Below are 26,205 nucleotides of genomic sequence, written 5' to 3'. Positions count from 1 at the left end.
TCAAACCATAATTACTAGACAACGTGCAAGTTATATAGTGACTTAAGATAATTATGTCGCATAGAGATAAAAACCAAGCATTTTAACCATGTTAACTCGAACTTAAATCAATCGGAAGTGGGAATGGCCTAAAGTGACATACAGCCATGACAGTAGTCATGTAAAAATATTCAAAACTAGACAAAACAAAACACAACATTTCCATAGTGAAAGCGGACACTTGTGACATCACTGTTTGTGATAGTTTATGTCACTTCAAAGAATTCAAAGATGTTTCTCTCTCCAAATATTTTATCATAACACATTAAGAGCCATGGTTGCCATTAGAAAAATCAATTGTTTGAAGCACGTTGCCTGTCAACTTCCCGCGGGTACCAAATCAGCAACGCTCTTGATGACGTCATGCCCGCAGGCGAACGATATCCTCATCTCCGTCAGGACGGTGGTCGAAGCGGCGGAGGTCGCGACGACGCAGGGAATCTACTTCTTTGTCAGAGCCTCCATCATCGATTTCTTCACAATCTCTTCTGTGGTAAAAAAAAAACAAAACAAAAAAACAAAACAGAAACAAAGATCACGCACTCACCCGAGTATCGCGAGTTCACTCTCCACACATTCTTGCAGAATACTGCTGAGGACTTGGAAAATATGTCTCCCGCTCGATACCTGCCCAACCCCTGGATGTATCTATGAAAGTGAAGTCATTGATATATAGTTATGATTTTAATACTCAGAATATTTCAAGTTTCAACGTCCATAAAAAGGCATTGCAGGGTTGATGGAAATTTTCAATGATTTTTTTTTCTTAACCGCTAAGCTACAGCATCGGAAATGCTTTATTCTGGACTGCTGGTCCGAAAGTATACGGGGGGGGGGGGGGGGGTTGGGGATATACAATTATATTACAGGTTCACACATCTTTCTCGGACAATCCTGAAATGTGAAATCAATATGTTGCACGCATGTTAAGCTGCTTGTACGTGTGGTCTAGGAGGCTTATCTTGCGAAGGACAGTGACGGAGGGGGGGGGGGGTGTAATTTTTATGGCCTGCCTTTAAGAAGCCCTTGACAGGTGTCAAAATCCCAACCCATTTTTATTTCTGAATTGAGTATCTCCACGGAGGTGAAGTCATCTCCCTAGGAACAAGCAAATGAGTAGGCCTATCGTTGCGGGGTGGGGGTTCTGATATAGACACTGTGATCAACTTTACCGCAGAGACCAAAACTGAGCGTAACACTTCGTGAGGGACTGCCTCCTGACGCAGCACTCCCATCTGGTTGGGTGTTATCCGCTGATGCTGTGGCGGGTTTGCCACGGCCAGACGCGCCCGACGACTCGCGGGCAAGTCGAGCTCTGGGACTGTCGTCTTCTGCTCTCACTTTACGGGCTGTGCCCATTCTCATCCGTCTGGCTCGTAGTACCATATCAGCCAAATCAGGCAAATCCGACACCTTTCGGGCCCTCTGAATGCGGGGGGTTGCCCTGGTCTCGCTCGCCGTCTGTGGATTCGATGATTTTTCTTTCTTGTTGCCCTTCTTGGACTTGGACTTTTGCTTACTCTTGGACTGCTTTACCCGAACGCTGGTGATGAAAAGGAGCAGGTGAAACGAAGAAGACGTGATTTGTTGAATCTATATCTCGGATCGAACATTTTGTTGCTACATGTTATTCCATACGATTCCATAACGTTATGTCACTTGGAAATGAATTGTATTTTCACTTGACCTCTGACCCCATGATCCAAATCTTACCCTACGGCATCATTTGGCGGTAACTAATGTATCAATTAATTAATCAAGTGTACAAAGTCGGTCATTCCAGTGTGTACGTTACAGTGTAATCTTAGCATGAAATAGTGGAATTTTAGCATCTCAGTGTCACCTTTGACCCTTGACCTTTGACGCCAAGGCCCCAAAACCTCCAAAGAGAATTGTCAGGTAATTCACATGAAATACCTCGCACATAATGATATCCCACTTACCTTGAGCCATTTCCGACATCGCATAGAGGAAAAAGTGAAATGGTACAATTTTTCACTCAACCTTTGACCTTTGACCCAATGGTCTAAAACATTCCTTAGAGAATTTTTCACCTGGTAGTACAGGCGTGCTGAAATAGAGGGGAAGTAGTGAAATTATAGAACTTACGAGCACAAAGCAATATGCGCAGTGGGCCAGGTTAGACAAGCAGATAATACACTCCGGATTGCTTCATGCAGCTTTTGATATTAAAGCATTTTGGAGTTTCGAGACATAAAATTATATAGAACATTATGTAACCTTCTCTCTCTTTCAATTGCTTCCAGGGCAGGCAGGGTGGGGAAGTCACGACGTCTAAAGTAGTCTCGAAATGTCTCTTTGCTGTTATATAGGTCATCCATGTCTGCTCCGTGCGATACAAGGTAAGCAATGAGGGCGTCTCCCGTTGACGTAACTCCTTTCCCACCCCACTTCTCTTTCATCTGCAGCAATGGAAATTTAGATACACACACAGTTAGCCCTACGTCTTAATGATATATTCACGCCTATAACTTTTGATACAGCTTAAGGGGGACACTATTATGGTCATAATTACTCTATCAAGAAGACACTCGGCATTTAGGAGACAATTTTTTTTAAATTCATAATTCATATTGCCTTTATTTTTGAACATCTATATTTCAATTTAAATCCAATATTATGCCTTTTGTATTTCCTTTTCTTTATCATTATCTTTCAAACATTCTTAAAAATATGACAGAGAAAATGATTAAGTGATGCGGTAACAAACTACTGAAGTACTGTAAAATTGTTAAAGGCACTAGGCGAACATTTATAAGTCAGTTTCATGTCAGTTGACATTGGTTCGTTTGGCGGTTGGCGTTTGTGCTATGAGTCCCAACATATTTGTACCTTGCATAGGGCCCCACTCACAAGCCTTGCTTCTTTCGGGGTCCTAAAAACCATGTAAATTTTTGTATCAGCGATTTGTGCTATCTTGTTATTTATGTGCTTTTTTTTAATAAACTGACATTCATTCATTCATTCATTCATTCATTCATTCATTCATTCATTCATTCATTCATTTTGTTATATATCGGTTTGTAGCTTAATTCATTATTCGCTGTCTTGTGTATTTTCTGAGGGTCCCATACCGTACAAGCTTTGCTTTCTAGTGAGACCCTCCATTTCCATTCTTGATTAACTTGTACTATATTATGCATATGTATATATTGAAAAAAATAATACAATTATGTCTTTTTTCATTTGTTACTCGTTTTCACATGTATTTTGTAAATTCCCATTTTTGCAATTATTACAAATATATTCTGCCTATGCACTGTATATATAATTTCTCTGTTTATTTGATGGCAATGAAAATCAATTTGAAGTTTGAACATTGAATGACTAAAGATCTCAGTAACTGATAATTATAAGACAACCACACATTCTACATGATTTACATGTCGAATCTTATCTGACATGTAAGTGGGGACCGCAGCTCGAACCTAATGGTGCGTTCCCACTGCCGATCAGATCAACTCGATCAATCACGATCAAGCTTTTTTGGCCTGGTCGGGCTCGCTCGGCATTGGTATTCGGGGTCGATCTACCTTGATTGTCATCGCTCCTGCTTCCTTCACGATAATTTTGGACATGTTCAAAATATTCGAGTAGGAAGCCCGAACACCAACAGCTCGGGTAGTGATCGAGAAGAGATCGAGCTGATCGGGAATCGGTCGTATAGAAATCTAGTGTGGTCGGGACGGATTTTCCCCCGAGCTCAGTTCCCGATCATTTCGAGTTATTCTCGAATGCTACACGATCGGTTTCAGATCATCTCGATCCAGGATTCATCAGTTTCATGAATAACTCGACCACTACACGAACGATACAGGACTGCTATCGATTAATACTCGACTAAACTCGATCACGCTTCGACCGGCCCTCGATCAAATACCGAACACTTTTTGATTTGATTTGATTTGATTTGATTAATTCATTCTCCGTATGGCATCATTTACAATTTTTTTTTCAACATAATCAAACATAATAATATACAAATATGAAACGAAAAGAAAAGGAAAAGAAAATGGCCACGAAGAGAGCCACGACAACAAACAGCAGACATGGCAGAATTAGACTCTCCAGCCAAAAATACCAGAACAAAGAAAGGAAACACGACTGAAACTGAGAAAAATTAGGTATCCTGGCAATATGAGTGTAACGTGAAAGGAAATTTTCTAGATTATTTACTTTATTTATAAACTGAGAAATGTTTCTTGAATTCGTTTGCTAGCTTGTGTGTCTTAAAGTTGAAGTTGGTTACGTTGATATAAAATCTATTTCTTACGCTGACGTGTTGAAACAGTAGTTGTAACGTAGACTCATAAATGCTCAGTGGCTTACTTTACTTCTATTTACGTAGATGTTACACTTTTGCTTCGCTTAATAAGGTTTTGGTTATTGAGAGTTGTATGTACATTGCTTGAAGTCCCCCTTGTTATCGATTGGCTGGGATGAGTTGAGAAAAAAAATAAACAACCAAGATTTTCATCATTATTTTTGCTATTATGAAATGTTATATTGTTTTATTTTCATAATAATGTACTCTGTTCCACATATCAGCACACTTCATGAATTTAGAAAAAATGAATATGATACAAGTATTTTCTTTTACACGCTCTTGGGCCTATACCTTATCAATGAATACATACATATTTTTCATTCACTTTTTCATTCTTTAATAATGAGAACAATAATGACAAAGATAACACGACTCATTAGGGTTGTAGAACAGTCAATTTTTTCAACTCTATAATGGTGCATTTATGGGCATTTATGTTTCATTTTAGACCAAATTAATTTCAGCCCACCTATGTAATGCACTTATGAATCGTGGAGGTGTAACATTTTTTTTTTTAATGAGACATCAAACTTAGATTTGCTATTCTTCTTATATATCCACTGCAAATATTGAATGCATATGAACGAACCTATCATATTATACATGGTGTCCCGGCAGACAGAGTGCTACAAAACTGTCTCTTATTCAAAAAGACATGAGCGACTGAATGAAATCGTTACAGTATTTAATAGTTCCTAAAGAACACCTCAAATTTTATTTGACACAATGATAATCAATATTCGTGTAGGCGCTTTGATCTCATGGCCATTTCCCTGAAAATTTGTGATTTACAAAATTTGTAACTTTGGGCACTGATATCCTACTTGACTGAGCGATAGTGAAGCCATAAAAACTGATAACGAATGCGTCCAAAATAGCTACTGAAAACGGAATAAGTGAATGAATACAACTGAATGCATTTTTGTACCTTTTTTAGTGGCTCACAAACAGCAGTGATCAGTCTTTGTCATCGTTTTAAAAATCAGCGCAGAAATTTCTGTCGGAAGCTTAATCTTGCAAAGTTGTCAAAGTTGTCCCTCAGTCAAGAATGGCTTGGGCGGCAAAAGTATAAAAAAATGCAAATCACAAGTTCTCAGGAAAAATGACTATAGAATCGAAACGCCTGCATGAGAATTGATGATTGTGGTTTCAAAATAGGAAGTGTGCTTATATCAACTACTAAAGATAATCATTTTCTTTCATTCATTCATGCTTTTGTAATGAAGAGTCAGTTTTATAGCACTTTTTTGGGACACGCCGTATACAGGTATAAATACCGAGTTGTCTCATATAACCAAACGAATAACTGTAACCAATTCTTCTATCACTCGATCACTGTACGAACCTGCCGACCCGTTCGATGCACGATCTTACACAGATCGTGTCATGTCGATCTGGTCTAAGAAGTCTAGTAGAAATCGAGTTTTTTTTTTGACCGTGTAGTGATCGTGTATTGATTGTGTGTGGATCGGGATGTTCGAGTAGAGATCTGTGTGGTTGTCGAGGAGAGATTCTGGAGATGTCGAGAATGGTCGGGTGTGGATCGTAAAAGATCGAATAGCGGTCGGGAAGGGATCGTGTTGAAGGACGATCGAGCATTTAGTCGGGATTGCTCTGGTAAAAATAGGTGATCGGGATTGATCTCGCTTGATCGAGTTGATCTGATCGGCAGTGGGAACGGGGCATAAAGTTTTATGTAGTGATGTATGTACTGATGCAACGAAGAAGACAAGGATCAAGTGACTTGGTCCTATTGGGCAGTGGTTGGGGCTTTGTTTAAATAGGTGCCCCATATCTATTCCTCGCAGCTACTGGTATTAGAATTCCAGAACTTCCAAAGAGCATCAATGTAAGGCAACACATTTATAAGTAGGACGTTACATGGAGATACGGTGAGCCACTTCCTAGATATGGAAGAAAAACGTGAAGTTTTAGCATTGGTAATTCATGTATAAATCAAGTTTCATAACAGTTATTTAGACATAATACTGCATAGATAAGGGGAATAGTGAAAGTTTAGTATTTGGTCTTGAATTTTGAACTTTGACCTTGAGCTTGTTCTCCCAAACGTTGATAAGAACAAATTTGTCCACTCAAAAATACATAATATGCCAAACGGTTCTACGTCATGTCTTCCACAAAATTGATTACGGATGGACAAACCGAAAACATAATGCTTCCGGAGCCACTTCGTGGAGAAGGCATTTAAAATATTTATATGGGGACGTCCTCCCGTTTTCATCCTCCCACGAGCCCCATCCATGAAACTGAGATACCATAACAGTGACAACATACACTCATCCAAATTATGGCTGCACACAAACTGTACCGTATGTCTCCCCAAAATTACATCGGTGCCCTCCGCAACGATAACTTTAAAAATAGAGAATCAATCCAAATACAATTTCAGGGTATGAAACTATAACTCATTGTCCATATCTTACAGAAAAACCACACTAATTTGCTTCAGGGCTCAAAGAGAAATGAGGAATTTTGTAGAGCATGTCAGGCATCTCTTCCCTTCAAGTTCTGTCTATTGTATTCACACATGATTATGCAGTTCCAGGAGCATCCAAGTGCTAAACTTGGAAGAATCAGACTCATGACATGCTTTACAACAATCCACATTTCTCTGTGACCGCTTAACCAAATTGAATGGGATTTTCTGCAAAATAGAGCTAAGATGTTATATCTTAAGACACTGAAGTTAAGTAGCATTTAGACGGTTTGATAATATTGGGTGTTATCAATGCGAAAATCCGATTGTATTTTTTTTTGGGACATACTGTATACCTCTCTGACAAATGGCGTCCGCTCATGGTCAGAAGTGAACTCCTCCTCCCTAAGTATACTACTTATTAAGGCCACAAAGAGGCTGGTGAAATCCTCATCGTTCTCAATATTGCAGCTGGCGCCGTTCTTCAGCAGGTCCTCCACCACGTGAAGATGCAGGTTTTCTAGGGCAATCATCAACGGCGTGTCCCCGGACTCTTCATCGCGCAAGTTCAACGAGCAGCTGGCCTTTTTGATAGAATATTGTATAAAGAGCGAAGAGAAAACCAGAAACCGAAAATAAGTCGCTGTCGATCAGTAACACACACACAAAAAAGGGACACACTTTAAAAACTAATATAAAAAAAAGATAAATAGAAAAAATAAAATGAAAATAACAGAGATGCAAAAGTAAAAGGCAAAGGAATGTTATATCTTCCCCGTTTGTTTGTACACTTCTGGGAGGAAACGCTTTCAACCTCCAAATGAATGAGAATTAGGCCCTTTCTTGCAGACTTCATAACTTTTACATTGTCAAAAAAGAAAAGAAAATTTGGTCGGTAAATCGGTATTGTTATATACCATATGCTTTCGGCAGCATTCGTATAAGCAGACATGACATCGCAGGCATTTTTTTTTTAAATCTCATTGTCCAATGGCAATAATGAAAGCTTAACTGAAGGGTTAACCGTTAGCTGTTATGTGTCTATTTATCATTTTTTATAGATATATAATCAGAAGATGAGATTATACAACATAATCTTACAGCTGACCAGCTCTTGCATGACAGCACTCGATCAATAAGCAAAAGAGCATTTGGTAGTAGAAGATGGTAAGAACCAGGGAAAAGATAGAGATATGCCTAGTCTGGAATAATCTGGTTGCTGTGGGGGTGTATAGCATGGTTACCTTCTGTGCAAGGTACTTTGCCACCGCAAGGGAATTGTGTTGAGCTGCAATGTGTAGTGCTGTCTCTCCTCGTGTCGTCCTTGCCGTAGAAAGACGTGGTACTCTTTCGAGGAGCTTTTGCATGGCACTATAACAAACGGGGGCATAATAATCATTAAATAACTTGAACAGGAAATTAATTTTAACTTTGAATTTTATCGTCGCTGGGCAAACTGAAATTCATACACAAGGTGCTGCCAACGCTGTAGTCAGCCGACGTGAAGACCTTGCAGCGAGTCATACTTTGAACTCAATTGGTGGAAATGAGCTGTTGTTACAGCGTCGACTTGCTGTGTTCACCGATGTCAACAACTTTCTTCAAGTTGAAAGATTTTGTTTTGTTAGTGTCGAGAGCGACACATATTGCGACGTAAATAACGCATGTTTCTAATTTCTTGAAGTCAAAGCAGTAATGCAAATTGACTCAAAGCAGGGGTGGATCAAGGAATTCCGTAAAGAGGAGACGCCTTTACAAAATTAAAGGGGAGCGGAAACGCCCCCATTTTTTCTTTTCATTTCTTTTATTTTAACGAAAAATAAAGAAACCACACACACACAAGTGCTCACCCACACGCACACACACAGACATCGAGCACGTACTAGATGTTGTCATGTCTTGCTGCGAAGTGAACGGCTCCTCTATTTGTCATTGTTGGTCCTTTCAAAGTTACGGCCTTGAAATCAGTGTCCTTGCGTGCTGTCAGCATATCGGCAATCGTGCGACTCTCGGGGTTGATAGCGGCGTAATGCAGCGGTGTCGATCCTCGTTCTTCTATTTGCGACCCTCCGGTCTTGGTGGAAGCAATGTGGGAAGAATAAAACTTTCTGATGAATAATCTGCCATGATATGACTATGGGTGTAATCCAATCAAAGTTCTCTCTCTCTCTCTCTCTCAAAAAAAAAAAAAGAGAACAAGAGAGTCGTCAGTCTTAACGATAGTTTGTGGTTGTTTGTATTTTTCAGAGTGCCATTAGAAGGGACCTTTACATGAGGTGATTATCTGAACACAGTAAGGTAAGATCAAATCCTTGAACAAAATTAGAAATGAATCAGGTAAGGAAGACATTATAGGCTCTATGTATCCCCTTCAAAATACTCTATTTCCCTGCGCATCATGTGTGAAAGATCAATAAAGATACATCAGACGAACTGATCGAGCGTGAAACCGTCCTTGAATATAATATAAAACACACAGTCCAGATGAAGTGATTCAGTTGGCAGTTACAAATCTGAATGTTTTAAGTATTTTATGAAAATATACACATAAACGTAGACTGAACGCATTAAAAGGGCGTCTTATCCAAAGGGACACAATTAGAGGGTTTTTCCAATTTGTACACCAACATATAAGTTTTAATGCACTGTTAAATCATTAAATAAAATACACTACATAAACAGGCAGTCTCATTCATATCACTTATTGAAAGGTCCAACACTTTTCATTCTTATATATCACAGCGTTCATATGGTGTAGTGCTTTAAAATTTAAGAAAGATGTCTACTTTAAGAAAAGTACAACTGGAATGTCGATGCACGTTCCTGAGGTTACCTTGGTAATATTGACATCGGCGCCGTGGAGGAGGAGGTAATGAGCGCACTGGAAGTGGCCCCGCTCCACCGCCATGTGCAGGGATGAGTTGCCTTCTCCGTCGACCTCATTCACATTTGCCCCATGTCTGAGAAGGTAATCTACCACCTCGTACTTATTGCTATACAGGACACGAAAAAAAAAAAAAAAACGACAACAACACACCACCAATGAAAAGAGTATAATCTATAAGGAAATTTTTAGCTCTTCAAAATATAGATAAAAAATACAAACATGACTAATGGCCAGTAAATATGTCACAGTTACGAAAATGCGAAGCCAACACAACTGAAATTGATGACATACACCTGTTTTTCTACGTGGTCCCTAAAATCAGCCTCAGCCCCACTACCTTCAAAGCTTGGGATAAAAAGTGTCATAGTAACATGATAAGTAAAAAAAAAAAACAATCTTCGCTTTGCGTAAACATGCGAGCATAACATTCTGGGATTCAAAATCAATTTAGGTATAAATTTCTTCAATTTGTCTCCCTCTACAAACGAAATTTGTGAAGATCGCAACCAGTGGGACTCGAACCAGAGGTCCTGTCATCTACTGCTTTCAGGGCAGCGACACTACCACAAGGCTATCTCTGGTTGCCGACAGTGACACGATGAACTTGGAACAAATACCCAAACTCCGAAATTCCGATATTGTTATGGTAAGAACTCCAAGGCGGACAAGGCATATTAAATGAAAAGAAGACGTTTACAAGACGCTCGCCATCTGATCGGCAAATAATCGGGGACCAGTTGGTAACCAATTTTATTGGAAGCTAACTAATGGAAAATTAAGGGGTTTGGTTGTTGATGTTTGTCAGCCATGCCAATGAATTTTGGTTGCTGAAGGTCGAAGAACAAATCTTCGTGAATGTGTGGCCGGGGCCTTTATACTAAGAAGTGTAAGATTTATACTGATCATGTTGTAACGTACTATTGGACGGCGCGCATGAGGGACGTGCGGCCGGTCTTGCTATCGATGAATGCCCCTCGGTCAACGAGTAGCTTGACCATTTCCGTGGCGTGATCACAAGGAATCACCTTCCAAATCAGATTCTTGCCCGCCAGGTCTTCATATTCCACCTGTTGTGCAAGATTCATACAATACAACACGATAACACTGTCTTCGACTGTAGTCTTCATCAGATGAATCACTATAGAATTTTTATGATTTGCTCAATTATTATAATAATCCCACTGTTTAAGTTGCAACTTGTGGGAAGACATTAACATAATGATATAAAGTATCCTAACGTAGTCCCGAAAACTAGAATTATGTAACCTATAGTAATGTATGATGTAAACGATATAAAGGGACGATCACAGATGATATATGGTCATTCAGTTTCATATTGTGGTAGAAGATTTCAACATCAGACTCACCTTATCTGGCTCTTCGTCCAAGATGCGATTTACAAGCTCCGTATCTCCATTCATTGCGGCACGGACAAATTGGGAATTATGATCTGAACTGAACTGCAGCATGCGTCCCAACGCATCTGAAATTCAATGACCACAGAAAACGTAGTAATATAGTATGATAATATTTAAGATATATATATATATATATATATATATATATATATATATATATATATACATGCATGTACGTATATATTTGGATGGAATTTGATATTATTTAGATAGGCCTAAGGAAAATCTTACCAGCCAGGCGGTCCCTAGCGGCTTCATCTCCTGGAAATGACGGACGCTGGAAGGGTACCAAACACGATGCATTGAAGACCAGTCTTTTGTCTTCAGGAAATTTGACTTGAATGTCGCCATTCACAATCTTCGTTACCCTTCCCGACTTTCCGAGAAACTGTATGTTTTGGCAGCAAATGAAAACAAAAATTAAGCACATTGCTTAAGCTTTGCATGCAAGACATTTGATTGTAACGTATAATTGAAAAAACAAACAAACAAACAAAACACCATACCACTCTGAAGGCAAAACTTGGTGTCTAAATCAGCGAGGGTATACTGACTACGTGGTTCGGTCTGATCTGGTAGTGAATGTCATATAACAATGCGTATAATTGGTGCATAATATATCTGCAGTTTTCGCAACATAGCAGTTATTACGTAGCGGTACTCCCGTATAAATGAAGAAATACATGTGAGATATACATGTATTTCTCTTTTTTTTTTTGCCTTTTGAGCGACGATCCGAACCAACGTGGTTCCGACCTCAAATATCCACTCATTTTTATCATATATCTTAAACGTCACTGTCAGGTTTTAAATTCTCTGACTGATACACCCAACATAAATTTGTAATTGTTTACTTCGATACTTTACACCTTCTTGAATAGTACTAAAAATTATCTATGTATTACGTACTAATTGTGATGTGCTTTTTGAAAAAAAAAAATGACATTATCATTAAAATAAGTTAGTCATATAATCATGATAATGATAGTAACACCAACAGTAACAATAATAATGATTATCATTATCACCATGATTGTTATCAAAAGTATCAATGGTATCACCATGATTGTTATCAAAAGTATCAATGGTTCATTTCAAGTTGATATATACCTCTGTGATCTCATTCTCGTTTCCTCCACCATCTCCCTGTAATCTCATTACCATATCTTTATCACTGTGGACAAGTACGGTCTGACCCGGATGGAAAGAAAGGAGCTGGAAGGAGAATAAAGGAGGGAAAGAGGAACACGTGACTGTGTTTACAATAGGGGGCTTAATACCCCCGTCACACTAGAGGCGGAATGAGCCGGAATGCCGTTGGAATGAAAATTTTTCCTGCATTCCTGCATATTCGAAGTGCATTCCAAAAATTCTGACCATATTCTGAGTGCGTTCCAAACATTCGGGCCCATTCTTGTGGCCAGCCCGAATGTTTTAAACATGCTTAAAACGTTCGAGGAGCATTCGAAGTGGAGAAATATCGATTTTTATTCGAAGGGTATTCTAATTGGACTCTGATTGCATTCTAAATATTCATACGGCATTCTAAATTTTCCTACGGCATTCTAACAGCATTTGAAACAATCTAACCTCATTTGAGGGAGAATCGGAATGGTGTTGCACCTCAAATTCAGCCAAAATATCTCAAATCCTCAAATACTCATTCAATTACCCCCAGTTAAATACTGGTTAGTGAAAAGGTTAGAGTATTAAAGATTAGAATTAGGGTTGGGTTTGGAGTTAGAGTTTGGGTTAGGGTTAGGATTAGGTTCAGGATTACACTCTTATTTCTGCGGCGTCAAAAATAACTCGGAAAGTGTGAAATGTGACTCGGAAATGGCGCCAGCTGGGAGTCAACTCCTTCCGAGTGAAAGCTACTCGGACCTCCGAGTCAAATGATTTCACTCGGATTCCGAGTCACTTTCCGAGTCATTTCTGTGGCGTCAAATTAACTCGGAAAGTGTCGAATTTGACTCGGAAATGGGGTCAGTTAGGTGCAATCTATTCCAGCAAAATGACACGGATTTCCGAATCAAAAGATCACAATTTCACTCTGATACGGTGTCGTTTCATCGGTGAGTACCCACCTCATTCACAACACTCATGTAAATAATTGCCTGAAACATGGTCTAAACAGTCAGTTTTATTTAGGGCAAAATGATCTTTCGACACGGACACATTGACAGGCGGCCGTACGGTAGCTCGAATTAGCAATCAAGACGGTACGTGTATTTTATGCATGTACAGTGGAGGTGTAGATAGGTAGGTTCACATCTATTGTAGATTGGTTCTAACGTATAGCATATTATAGCCCAGGGCTACGTACAAAAGGTACGAGCTACCGTACGGCAGCCTACGGCTACGTCATTACCAGTCAATGTGTCCGTGTCGAAAGTTCATTTTGCCCTAAATAAAACTGACTGTTTAGACCATGTTTCAAGCAATATTATTTATATGAGTGTTGTGAATGAGGTGGGTACTCACCGATGAAAACTCCTATGCATTCCTCCATTCCGCATTCCTCTAGAAAAGTGCACACAAAATTGTCCATCTTGAAGACAAAAAGTTGCAAGACATCTCGCGGCCGCGGCGGATCGTCGAGAAATGACGCTTTTTTTTTCGCGGGGGCACTACGTCACATAGGACACATGACATGTTTTGTCCAATTGTAGCGCGCGTATGCCATGTACACCGCGCTGGGTATTTCTGATGTGACTCTGCGCAGGTGTAAAAAGTCCGATAACCAAAATGATAACTCGGATTTGAGTCAGAAGTACACAGTTGGTGTTAAATTCACACGGATCGGAGTGAAAAATTTTTGACTCGGATTCAGAGTTGAAATTTTGACTCGGCAGAAATAAGAGTGTAGGAGTAGGGTTAGGGTCACGGGAAGGGTCTGGGTAATTGCCCAGGGGGTAATTGGCCTAGGCACTCTCTTTCAAGAAGGTCTTACAGGAGGACAGCAATCTGTAGCAAAGCAACATGGTTCAAGGATGATGGTGTTGAGACTGGTGAAAATTACCATTTTATACACTATCGGAGACCATTCCGGCGGCATTCTTGACACACACGGGACATTCGTGTTGCATTCTAAGTACATTCTAAGTGTATTCTAATTTTTCGGACTGCATTCTGTTTGAATTTGTGAACATTCAAAGTATATTTGGTAGCCATTCCGGGAACGTTCTGACCGCATTCGAAATGAGTTTGTACTGCATTCGAGGCGCTTTCCGACCAACAGACTTCGGGTAGCAATCGAACCGCGCTCGTGCGGCATTCGAAGTGCTTTCTAAATATTCTGACTGCATTCTAATAGCATTCTGAATATTTCTACAGCGTTCCAAGTACATTTGAGTAGCATTCGAGAGCTAATTCATTCGGAATGTTCAAGAATGATTCGAGAAGGGTTCGAAGTGCATTCCAAGTATTCGAACAGCATTCCCCTGCCAAGCTGAATTTTCTCCCGAATGTGGCGCGAATTTTGAAAACCCCTAATTCCGGCTGGTTCTGCTTGATTCGTGCTGATTCCGAATTAGTGTGACGGGGGTAGACCTCCGCCAGGCATGCAGCTCATTTCCATCTCTGATCTTGTTCTTCCATAGAGATATCAGTGATTTCCACCCATACGTACTTATACTATATCATGCTGAAAGTGTTTATAATACTACTTAGTGTGCTGAAAGTCGCCCGATTTCCCGATATAGAAGCCTTTATTTGTTACGTCATAAACCCTCAGCTGCACGGCGCGCCTCGCCCTAGCAGAAACTAGAGCACGCACTTTAGTGCGCGCATGCAAACCTCAAATACGCGCAGCCTGAACTCCCAAGTTCATTGACCCTACCTGCCAAAATATAAAAAAAATCCTTCATAAATTCCCCCAAAATTTTCGGATCACTACCAAAAGTTAATCGCTTGTTACTTGTGTCATTCTCAACCTTTCCTGCAAGTTTCATTCCAATCCGTTAACTACTTTTTGAGTTGTTTTGCACACGGACAAACGAACTAACGAACAAACAAACGGTAACGCAAACATAACCTCCTCCCTTGAGCGGAGGTAATAAAATTGCGTCCCCATATGATCGGTGCATGAAGTAGTTCTCTACGTTGCAAACTGTGCGGACGTAAAGATAGCCCAGTACGCGAAGTGAAAAACTCAGGCGACACAAGCTAAAAATAGATCGGCTTGACGCGCGCTTCTGCGCATGCTCAGAACATGTTTTTTTTCCCCCTCTGGACGTCCGCGCGTCAAAATCTAAAGCTCCCCAATACTTGAGAGAACTTGCGTTCCTTTCTTTTCATTTCCCTCGTTCGTTCGTTCATTACCAGTCAGACCGCAACGCAGCTGTTAATGAGCTCAAAATCAAAAATTTATCGTACGCGCTGGTTTTTGCGCATGTCCTTTTCAGCACCCGAGATTTTGCGAGATATTCAGAGACGAAGTGCATGGTCGACGAGATTCACTTATTGACATGAAGATCTACTATCCGTGACTAATTGACATGGTTTGTGAATCTTTGAAATAGATCACACCTTTTAATGCTTACATTATAGAAAATGAACTTATGATACCATAATTCTTATCTCTGCATTATATCGATATTTTCAAAACGACCCTGAGACAAATTATAACAAGGCTTTCTATTTACTTGCAACCCGACCCGTTCATAGGTTGAATCACCACATTAGTGACAGTAAACGTTCTAGAGATACTAACTATGATAGCACAGTAAGAACTGAATTGTTCCATCGCCTAGAAACCTATAAGAATTGAAAGTCTCGTCGAGTAAAAACCATAGTGTGGCAATTTAAGATACATGAATGATCATGCGCTCCCAGTGTATCATATTAGATAAATTAGTCAGCGATGTATAAAGTGGATTAATATGGAATAATCATTCTAATACAAAATAGAGAGCCCCAAAGAAGTGATCATGTGTGCAACGTATGTGCTATAATCTTTTATCATTGATTTATATGCTATTCATTAATGCACATTACTCTATCTACATGTACAGGTACAAGTAGTTGTGTTAACAAAATCCAAGCCAAAGTTGAGCTGCGCTGTCGATCAATGTGGAGTGTTGTTCTTGTTGTTTACGTGGATATCTTAGTTGCAGTTGCCTGAGCCCGAGCGCGTATACATACATTGTGCGCGCATACCAAAGAGATGGCGCATACACACTCACACACCATAGGGTCCTACGCTGTCATCAACACACAGTATTACTGTTATGTACAGTACACGTTTGCTGTCATTCCGCGAAGTTCATTCAACTCTTTACCACTCTCTGCCAAGAGGGAATAACCAATCAGGTACGCGTATTCGCGGCAAACTGAAATCCCGTCAAAAATTAACTGTACAACACAAATGATTTGTGACCGTGCATCACAAGACGAACAAAAAGTCGCACACACTGATTTTGTGTTAGGACTGAAAATGGGTGAAATGGGTTAACCAGCCGATTTTGACTTTTTCATATTTTCTGAAAGAGCAAGTCTTCTTCTACATTATGCTAAAATTTGGGATCATAAAATGGGCAGGGAAGTGTGTTTTTTACTAGTTTATCTCGAACATATTTTTGGCAGCATAGTGTGATTAAGTGTTTCTTTAGAGTCCCCTTTTCATTTCTTAAAAACCATGTAGACACTTTTCACTTTCAACTCCCATAACCTTTGAAAGGATGATGCTACTACTTTGAAAGTTGGCATTCATTAAGGATAGACTGTGTTGATAAGGCATTTTAATCTAATCTGATAATCGCTTCATTGTTGTTACTCCGGTGGTTTACATCCTGCTTTTTGCCCCATTCATTGCACAACCAGCACAGCTCGGTAAAGATTAAGCGCTTGAATAGACACTGTACTTCAGAGCCTCTTTTCTCAGTTCAAACTTTTTCTGAGTGTGTGCTTTCTTTCCAATATTTAGATAGGTTACGAGTGTCCATTTGATTTGAGTAATACATCATTATAAAGCTTAAAGTCTGCTCTTTCAGAATATACTGAAAGATATAACTAAAATTTCATGTTTTGCGACTTTTTGTGTGTTTTGTGGTGCAGGGTCACATTTATCCTGCAACCTGACCCGTTCATAGAATCAGTCCACATGAAATTATTATATTTTTATGGAATGATATATTCCCTTTCATTTCATACCTCTTCCATTTTGGTCCACGTTTATTTCATTGGTCTAGTGTACCGGCCCAAAAATTATAAATCCCTTATTAAGCAGTTGTTAAGTATATTTAATATGTCATAACCTTTAAAGTGGTAGAATTTCATCAAAGTAAAACTCTTCAGCTTTTTATCGATGTATAAATCATGTAGATTGCTTATGTCGTTTAGATTTACAGACACTCTAAAAATGTGGTCTCCCAGCTCATTACGTATTCATGTCCGAGAGGTCCATGCATACGCGTACGATAAATGCGAAGGCTTTTCAGGGTGTCAGTTGCGGTCTGTTACCTCCGCTAAGGGAGGAGGTTATGTTTTCGTTACCGTTGGTTTATTCGTTTGTTTGTCCGTGTTCGAAATAACTCAAAAAGTAGTGAACGGATTTAGATGAAACTTGCAGGAAAGGTTTAGAACGACACAAGTAACAAACGATTTTTTTTTGGGGGGGGGGGGTGGGGGGTTGGAATATTTATGAACGATTTTTGGTATTTTGGCAGGTAGGGTCAATGAACTTGGGAGTTCAGGCTGCGCGTATTTGAGGTTTGCATGCGCGCACTAAAGTGCGTGCTCTAGTTTCTGCTAGGGCGAGGCGCGCCGTGCAGCTGAGGGTTTATGACGTAACAAAGGCTTCTATATTGGGAAATCGGGCGACTCCCAGCGCACAATGCTGTAAGTACGTATGGGTTGAAATCACTGATATCTTATGGAAGAACAAGATTAGTGGTGGAAATGAGCTGCATACTTGGCGGAGGTCTGCGCTCTCAGAGTGCTTCTCTGGTTGTATTTATTCTGCTTGTCCAATCAAATCAAATAAAAAAATTAATTACATGTGTGTGAAAATTTTAAACAAAACATAACCAAATGACGAAAGAGCAATACAAAAGTGCAGTTTATACTACAAACATAACAAAAATCTTTGTAAAACATTAATAGTTGCATATAATACAGAAAAGGCAGTACATATGATCCAATAACAGACACACAGACACACACACTCACACACACACACACTCACACACACTCACACACACACACACACAAATGGTATGATTTACTTCCCTTGTGTTCTCTAGAACTGCAGAATAGACGCTCAACTCCCCTCCCCAAAAAACAACAACGCACACACAAGCACACACACACACACACACACACACACAACTAGAGCATCAAAATAATCAGGTCAGCAAATCAAATCGAATCAAATTAAAAGATTAAGGAAATGTTCGCACATCGAACGATCTGCACTTAAACTCTCATTATATACAATGTTTTTACTCGCACATGTCACGAGTCTTCTGACACGTACTTTCTTTAAAATAAGGAATGGACTGTCCACCTTATGAGTAAAAAAATAAGAATAACTAGAAATGTCGCTATGGCGACTGGTGTGCCTGCACCATAATGCATGATTCTCGTAATAGGTCTATAGTACATGTGGACAATGTGTGATTACATATTAACAAAATTGGCAAAATATTAAATTGACATGTTTGTCACAGATGTGTTGAATGTTCACCTTTCTTGACCTGTTTAATTGTGTAATTGGATGAATAGGAGAGCATGTATTTGGGGATTTAAGAACTTTAAGTTGACTTTGACCCTTTCATAAGTTTATGCATTGAGTAATTTTCAAGGTATGGAGAAAAAGTGCAATTTCTGTATGGAACAGTAAATTGGTATCATTTTCATCTGGCCTTTGACCCTAAGATTTATAAGATAATCGATGTCAGGCAGAACATGCACTAAGTTCCAAGATAACTTGAACCACTTCCGAGATATGGCTTTGACCGTTTGACTTTTGACCTCCTTGGCAGAAAAAAGAATTTTGGAGAAACTCTATTGGGTTATACATGCATACACCAAGTTAAAAAAAAAATAATCCTGCTGGCATTGCATGAGTATAAGGGAAATATTAAAACTTTGAAGTATTGCCCTTGACCTTTGACCCCTGACCTTTGACCCCATGAACCCCAAATTCCCTAGATAACCACTGCCAGTCAGTACATGCATATATACTATGTTCCATGAAGATACATTGAACAATTTCCAAGATACGGAGGAAAAAAGTGAATTTTTAACATTTTTACTTGACCTTTTGACCTTTGACCTCATGACCCCAAACTTTCACCAGAGAATCTTAATTGGGTAATACATGTATACACTAAGTTCCAAGAAAATATCTTCAGGCATTGTATAGATATGGGGGGAAATAGTGACATTTTAAGCATTTGACCTTGACCTTTTGACCTTTGGCCTTGAGCATGTGCACCTAAAAGTTAATAGGCACAACTTCACCCCCTAATACACATACGTACCAAGTTTCATTAGGATACCTCAAAAGGTTGTTTAGTTACGCTGTCCACAAAATTCATTACGGACGGACGGAAGGACGGACGGACGGACGAACGGACGGAAGGACGGACAACCCAAAAAAATAATGCTTCCGGCACCACTTCGTGGCGGAGGTATAAAAATAATTAAAAAAAAAGAATAAAAAAATCCCAAAATAGAGATAGGTGCATTGGTACACAGCGGGCTAACAGTCGAGAGCAATGTTTCCCGATGCAAAGATTACCCCACAATAAAACTGTAGTAACAAAACAGCAACAATTCCAGCAGAGAGGAAGCAATGAGAAACATAAAGAATACATTCCAGCGACATTACCTTTCTCAATGCGAAGGGATTGATCCATACCGTCTGTTGAGAGCCTGTGAAGTTAATTTCGAAGTTGCCTTGCTCTGATCGCTGGGTTACCACGCCCACCTTTCCAAGATTCTGTTAAAAAATCCGAAGCATCATTCACTGTACACGTACTTGCATGGCATAGTCTCCGTGTGTGTGTTTTGTGTGTGTGTGTGTGTGTGTGTGTGTGTGTGTAGCCGTGTGCGCTTTTTCGTGAGTGTATGTGTTTGTGTTGATTTTTTGTCTACGTGTACATATGTTTGTGTCAGATCATCTCGAGAGATTGGTGAGGAACTGTGGAATTTTGACATCAATTACTAGTACTCCTGATCACTCAGGTATAATTTGAGAATTACAATTTGTACTTGTAAAAATTACCGTGGTAAATCATATTGAAAATGATATAATAGATGTTCGGATAAAGAGTTTGTAGATGGGTTGATTGTTGAAATAGAAATCATTACGATGGACTGGACAGGAGAATTTAATGTTGAATAAGTATACTTAGGTCTTTTTTTAAAGATAAATGTGAGGTGCTAGAAAATATCCTAGAGATAAAGCGAAAGAAAGACGAATAAAGAGGGAAAATTAGAAAAGTTTATTAAGAGTTTCACAGCAAAATTTATAACCCTCGCAACTTCTTCGGAAGTAGTTACGCAATTGGGTGTAACAGATGGAAAAGAAATTTAGAAGACAAAGCTCCAGATACTGGATACAATTTAGTAGAATACTTTTTGGTCATAATTATAGGATGGGATTTAGTATAATGTTTGAATGAAGTTTAACCCCCCTGGGGTAGTTTATCAATATCTCAGAGTTATCACATCAATACAAAAAGATGATGCTCTTAACATTAAAAATGATGGACCAATTACACTCCTAAATGTGGATTATAATTTTTTTTGAAGGTATTAGCAAAAAGAAAAAAAAATGGAGAAATAATACACACGAATCAGCACCCCGCATTTTTCTTTTCATTTCTTTTGTTTTAAGCAAATATAAAAAGGGGGTGCGCGCCCGGTGCGCCCCTTCTGGATCCGCCACGGGTATGGAAGGTTTTGGTTGTGGATATATGGCGTATAAAGGTATATATTGTTGAGGAAAGGCAATTAGGGAGTATATAATTGTTTTTCATGCTGATGGGTTGTTAGTTTTAGATATAATATTCTTCCATTTTTTATATTTGTAATTTTGTTGTATGTTTTCATTTCATTTGTTTCAATGAAAATGAAATATGTGTTTTCGCTATTACCTAACCTATCTCTCTCTTATTTTCCAGTGCGGAAATGCTAAATACGAGAGAAACTATTTTGGTTACGATGTGCAGTAGTATCGAATTGAATTGCTGTGGCCGAGGTGGGTCTTCGCTTTCTTTTCTCTCAACACTTGGTTGATGATTACATACTTTTTTATTAATTAGAACAGAAACACACACAAATTGACACACACTCACACACATTCACATACACAAACGCTACTTTCTGGAAGACATACCTCTGCATTAATCTCTGGCAGCGCACGACGTTGTTGAAGTTTCCGCAACTCATCAAGACTAGCTGAAAGAACCACATTGTCCCCGATTTCGACGATGTCCCTTTCCCCTACAGATGGAGCATAATATGTTTGCATACTTACATATGAATATATATATATATATATATATATATATATATATATATATATATATGCACACACACATATATATAAATTCATATAAAGCAATACCATAATAGAATAATTGATCTTTATGGGGGTTGTATTTCTTATATTTCATGTGTTTGATATCAATACCACCAAGTGGAAGATACACGTAAAACTTTTGAATTTCGACAACTTTCTACGGGATTCTTTTTCCTTCGTATATGCCACATTGTGACTCGCTTTCATCATCTGCTCAACTGTTCTTACTCTGTTTATCAAAGTCAACTTAGAATCGATAATCTCACCACAATGAGGAAAGTGCGTCTCGTATATCTCTTCACCATCTTGCGCGGGTAACGTGCACATAGCTGTAACGTAGAGATTGTCATCCCGTTTACTGTGCACATTTGACCTCACACCATCACTGAATTCAAGAGTGATCTGCCCACACCCTTGTCCTGTCTCTGTGTCGGAAGTACGAGCAACAATTTTACCTGATCCGGTGTCTGAAGAAAGATGATATAAACACGATGTGGGTTCATTATGAAAGCTGCTGTTACGTTATGTTTTCGTCATTAAAAATCTAGGATAACCGTGCAATACCCGTAAAGAAATTAAATTTGATAGACAAAGGAAAACAATGGAAGCACACAAGCATACACGTTCTTTGGAAATGCTGCTATCTTGGGGCATCCCTTACGTAAAGTACATCACTTTCATTTGTCGTTATATTGTAAGTAAAATGAATGACACACAAATTTATGTAACAAGAGTGGACATAGTGACGTAGGCATGGGTTGGAAAAATACAGAGCAATGAACACTTACCATATCATACATAACCACGTTATATCAGTAATGCATTTTGATCTGTCTTTCATAACATGGTAGACCATTAAATTGTCCGTGATATGTATTTCAGTATTTTAATGAGACTGATTTCCTACTTACCCGATGTCACCCTCTGCATACGGGAAGGGTACTTGACTACCTTCGCGCCGGGGAAAAAGCCGTAAATTGGTGAGAAAGATGACGAACATCTTGGAGGCATTTTTGGCCTGATAAAGACGTCATTTTCAAAGCGAGAGAAAAACAAAACAAAACAAAGAAAAGTCTAAAATAAAATGTAAGAATCTCGAAAAGCCTTCGTGTACGTGAAAACCTGCAAAGTGGCTGAATGATTTTCACGATATTAGTCAGTGATATAAATCGGTTCACGTAGTGATTTCCATGCATTTTGTTCCATTATCTGCTTCTAAAAGGACAAGAATGCGGGGAATTTTCATGAACTATATATTCTATACTATGCCAAAGTGTTTGTCTCTATTATAACATGTGAGGACAAGTCAAATTATCATATAAATCCCTCATTTAACCACAAAAGTGATAACAATAACGAATTCTTTCTGGCATTATTTGTCTACTTGATATCGACTTCCAGAACTAATTCTTATGGCGATTATAGAATGACCCGTAGCTTTCAATATTACCATGATTACTAGATTCTTATTCTCTGATTTTACCTGAAGTTTTGATGTGACGGTTGGAATATTACGTAATGTCATTTTATGCAAAAGCAAGCCTCGAGAATTGTACTATTATTGGTATTATTATTTTAGATTTGGTCTTGTTACACGAAGCGATGTGGTCACTGGAACTACCTAAAAACTACTTTAAAAAGTAACACGATAATATAAGTGCACGAATGAATAGATAAGGCATGTGTATACAATGTACAATTGGATGAATAATCAGTTGGTTTTCCATTCATCAACCATAAATAATTGGCTCCGAGGATTAAAACAAACCAAAAACAAACAGAAAAAACCCCACTAATCAATCACAGCTATTCTCAAATTCATAATGATTCTCTCAATCCAGTAGAAGGAAGCTACTGACCTCATTTCGAATGGATTTTGATGTAAAATGTCACATCTATTCTGAAAGGATAGCGCATTGTGGATGTAGTAAAGGTAGTAAAAAATTGAATAAATATATATACGAGGAAGGAGCATAGAACATTCAAACTCTATGATTCATTGAAACGCCGAGCACATCTCGGGGAGGAATACGAAAGTTTTAACCGTTTGATTTTATTCTTAATGATGAAAATTACAACAGGACAGACAATAACATCTGCGTCAAGATGTGCACAACGCTCCCCTATATTTTGTAGATTATTTTGTAATTCGTACTTGTTTTTTGTAATTAAATATCCCTTTTAAAATCAAGATAAGATATGCTCTTATTCATCGGTGGAAGGAACGTGAAGATAAGAATCAATTAGGAATTTTTGTAAAAAAAAAAATAATAAAGACCTGCCTACAACTTGATCCGTGTGGTGATCTTTCTTCATACGAAACAGAAGATTTACCCCAGTGATGAATGTTCGGAGCACCGCACTCTCATAAACTCGTGTCGAATGTCATGCTTGTCCCCCATGTAACAGTCAGTGCAAAGGTCAATACCATAGCATTCTGTGCAACGCCATCGGAGCCCCTGGATTTCAGACTTGTTACACCCGTCACACCATACCCTGCTGTGAACTTTTCCTATAGAGATGGACAGGGAAACAAATGAAAATTCGTGCGATCGTTTATGATACAGTCACATGATCACAACTTGTCATTACTAGTCGGAGTGTTAAAGATGATAATGGTCAATGGTCTTCGCTTAATAGGGTCGGAAGACAAGTTTCTCCCCTGTTTTGATTTCGCCTAAACGCGTTGACTAGTATTAGCATGTGCAAATCAACCTACATGAAACCCAGGTTAATGGGCATTATACCATAAACCATGCACAGTTCTTAAACCTTCATATCCATCCTCACTGGTTGGAAGGTAACCATTCTGGAAAGGAAATAATATTCCTTCGATTACCTTTCAGGATCTTACTCTTTATTCCCATACAACATTAATGATGGGTAATAACAGTGTTTCATCCAAAATACGTTGCGTGAGAGGAAGGCCTTTAAGTTCCCACTAAAGCCATACTGTTGGAGACAACTTTACGCCTTCTCATTCTCAATCGACGAGTATGTCCCGATAAAGCGGGTTATTGTTCCGATTAAGCGGTGAAAATACATAACACGTGAAATTTTCGTTACATTGGATTTTCTGTTTGCACTAAAGCGGGGTTCCCGCTAAAGCGATTTCAGATTATTGGACGAGCACTGTAATAACAATGAACATAAGAATAGTGACAACATTAATAATAAGACATGGACAAGGAGACTGACAAAAAACATTTTTCTTTTTTTTTAGGTACATGAATTCGCTGAAAGGTTTCTTAGTTATTATGAAAGACACTTCAAATCTCTTTCAATTTTAGGTAAACATCTAATGATACATTGAAGAAAATTTATTTCGCTGTAATGACTATTTTGCAAGCATGAAATACTTGTATTGATTCTAAGGGTCACAACCACCAATCAAATAATCTAAGCAAATAATTGCTTTGTCATTGGATTTGTCTAAAGTTTTATAAAAATCAACATGAAATAGAGTATATTATTTGTTATCTACATAAAAGATATATATATATATATATATATATACATATATATATATATATATATATATATATATTTATAGATCAATCGATGTTTCATCCTTTATTCTGTTTATTCTGTTTTCGCAGTTTAAGCAAGGTTATACATGTACTTCACTTCGACCACTTCTGTTTCTTTCTTTTGCTACAATGTATAATTACTCTTAGGCCCTCAATTATTGTATAGTCTTTTCATTTCACAATGTTCTGTTTACCTTATTCTCTGTCATCAAATGAAGTGAAACATAAATGTTTTGTCGAAAAATGAAATAAACTTTTCTGACCTTCATGTTTGTGTTAATTCAATATATTCAGTATATACAGAATTCATAAAATTACTCACAAAGTGGAGCCAAAGACGTTTCTTTGAATAGCCAAGGGACAAAATGTATGTTATTTATTAATACTATTGAATTATTACCTAATGAAATTGCACTTGATGGTAATTTTTCGGAAGTATAGTTACACACATTATGTTGTGGTAATAAATAATAAACTGTCCTGAAACCTATTGATACTCGACATTGTACTGTCAACAAAATTATGTATTCGTGTTCATATTCATGAGACTAGTTTATGGTTAATTGTAATCAACGACAGAGAATGATGGAAATAATAGTGTGAAATAACCATAACCTTCATATTCTTGAGTGTAACTGATGGTAGCATGATATATTTACACACAAACAAAATAGCGGGAGAGGGTTTTAACATTGACGACAAAGGTGGAGCAGACGTTTTCAGGGTGAAAATTAGCTTTGGAATTGAACAGCATTAAGGAGGTGATCAGAAATTCTTTACCAGCAAGCGCACTGTCGAGGATCCTCAGATCAAACGCTCCGTCGTGTCCCGCCCGATACAGTCCCTTACTGCCTACATCCCACTGCACCAATCTTGTATAAATCGGACAGCTTGGTCTGAACCCAGTCTCTGTACTTATTATGGTGCCCACGTGACCTGGACCGCCATCTTGGTCTCTGTAGATCCAATCAACGCCGCGAATGACACGGAAACCAACGTCAAGTACATCCAT

At 38.6% G+C, this 26,205-nt stretch overlaps 1 protein-coding gene across 1 annotated transcript; it reads right to left on the bottom strand.

Annotated features, from left to right (window-relative positions):
* Positions 1 to 400: 400 nt before the first annotated feature.
* Positions 401 to 26,205, bottom strand: LOC140238728 (E3 ubiquitin-protein ligase MIB2-like). The gene is made up of 17 exons (XM_072318624.1): positions 25,974 to 26,205; positions 23,998 to 24,175; positions 22,575 to 22,681; positions 21,930 to 22,130; positions 21,478 to 21,584; positions 19,966 to 20,076; positions 12,240 to 12,344; positions 11,361 to 11,517; positions 11,079 to 11,194; positions 10,630 to 10,778; positions 9,658 to 9,817; positions 8,708 to 8,898; positions 8,069 to 8,195; positions 7,181 to 7,408; positions 2,281 to 2,462; positions 1,262 to 1,582; positions 401 to 527 (listed from the first exon to the last, which is right to left on the bottom strand). The coding sequence occupies exons 1-17, from the start codon at positions 26,203 to 26,205 to the stop codon at positions 401 to 403; spliced, it is 2,799 nt and encodes a 932-aa protein (XP_072174725.1).

This window comes from Diadema setosum, chromosome 15 (assembly GCF_964275005.1).
Source record: "Diadema setosum chromosome 15, eeDiaSeto1, whole genome shotgun sequence".
NCBI classification, from domain to species: Eukaryota; Metazoa; Echinodermata; class Echinoidea; order Diadematoida; family Diadematidae; genus Diadema; species Diadema setosum.
The sequence above is the reverse complement of the archived record's forward strand: the minus strand, read 5'-3'. Positions and strand labels throughout refer to the sequence as shown.

Coding starts and splice junctions, on each gene's coding strand:
- LOC140238728 (XM_072318624.1), bottom strand. CDS start 26,205: ATGGATGTACTTGACGTTGGTTTCCGTGTCATTCGCGGCGTTGATTGG. Junction 12,345..19,965: donor ATCCCTTCGCATTGAGAAAG/GTAATGTCGCTG, acceptor TTCTCCTTCCAG/CTCCTTTCTTTCCATCCGGG. Junction 7,409..8,068: donor CAAAGTACCTTGCACAGAAG/GTAACCATGCTA, acceptor TCTATCAAAAAG/GCCAGCTGCTCGTTGAACTT.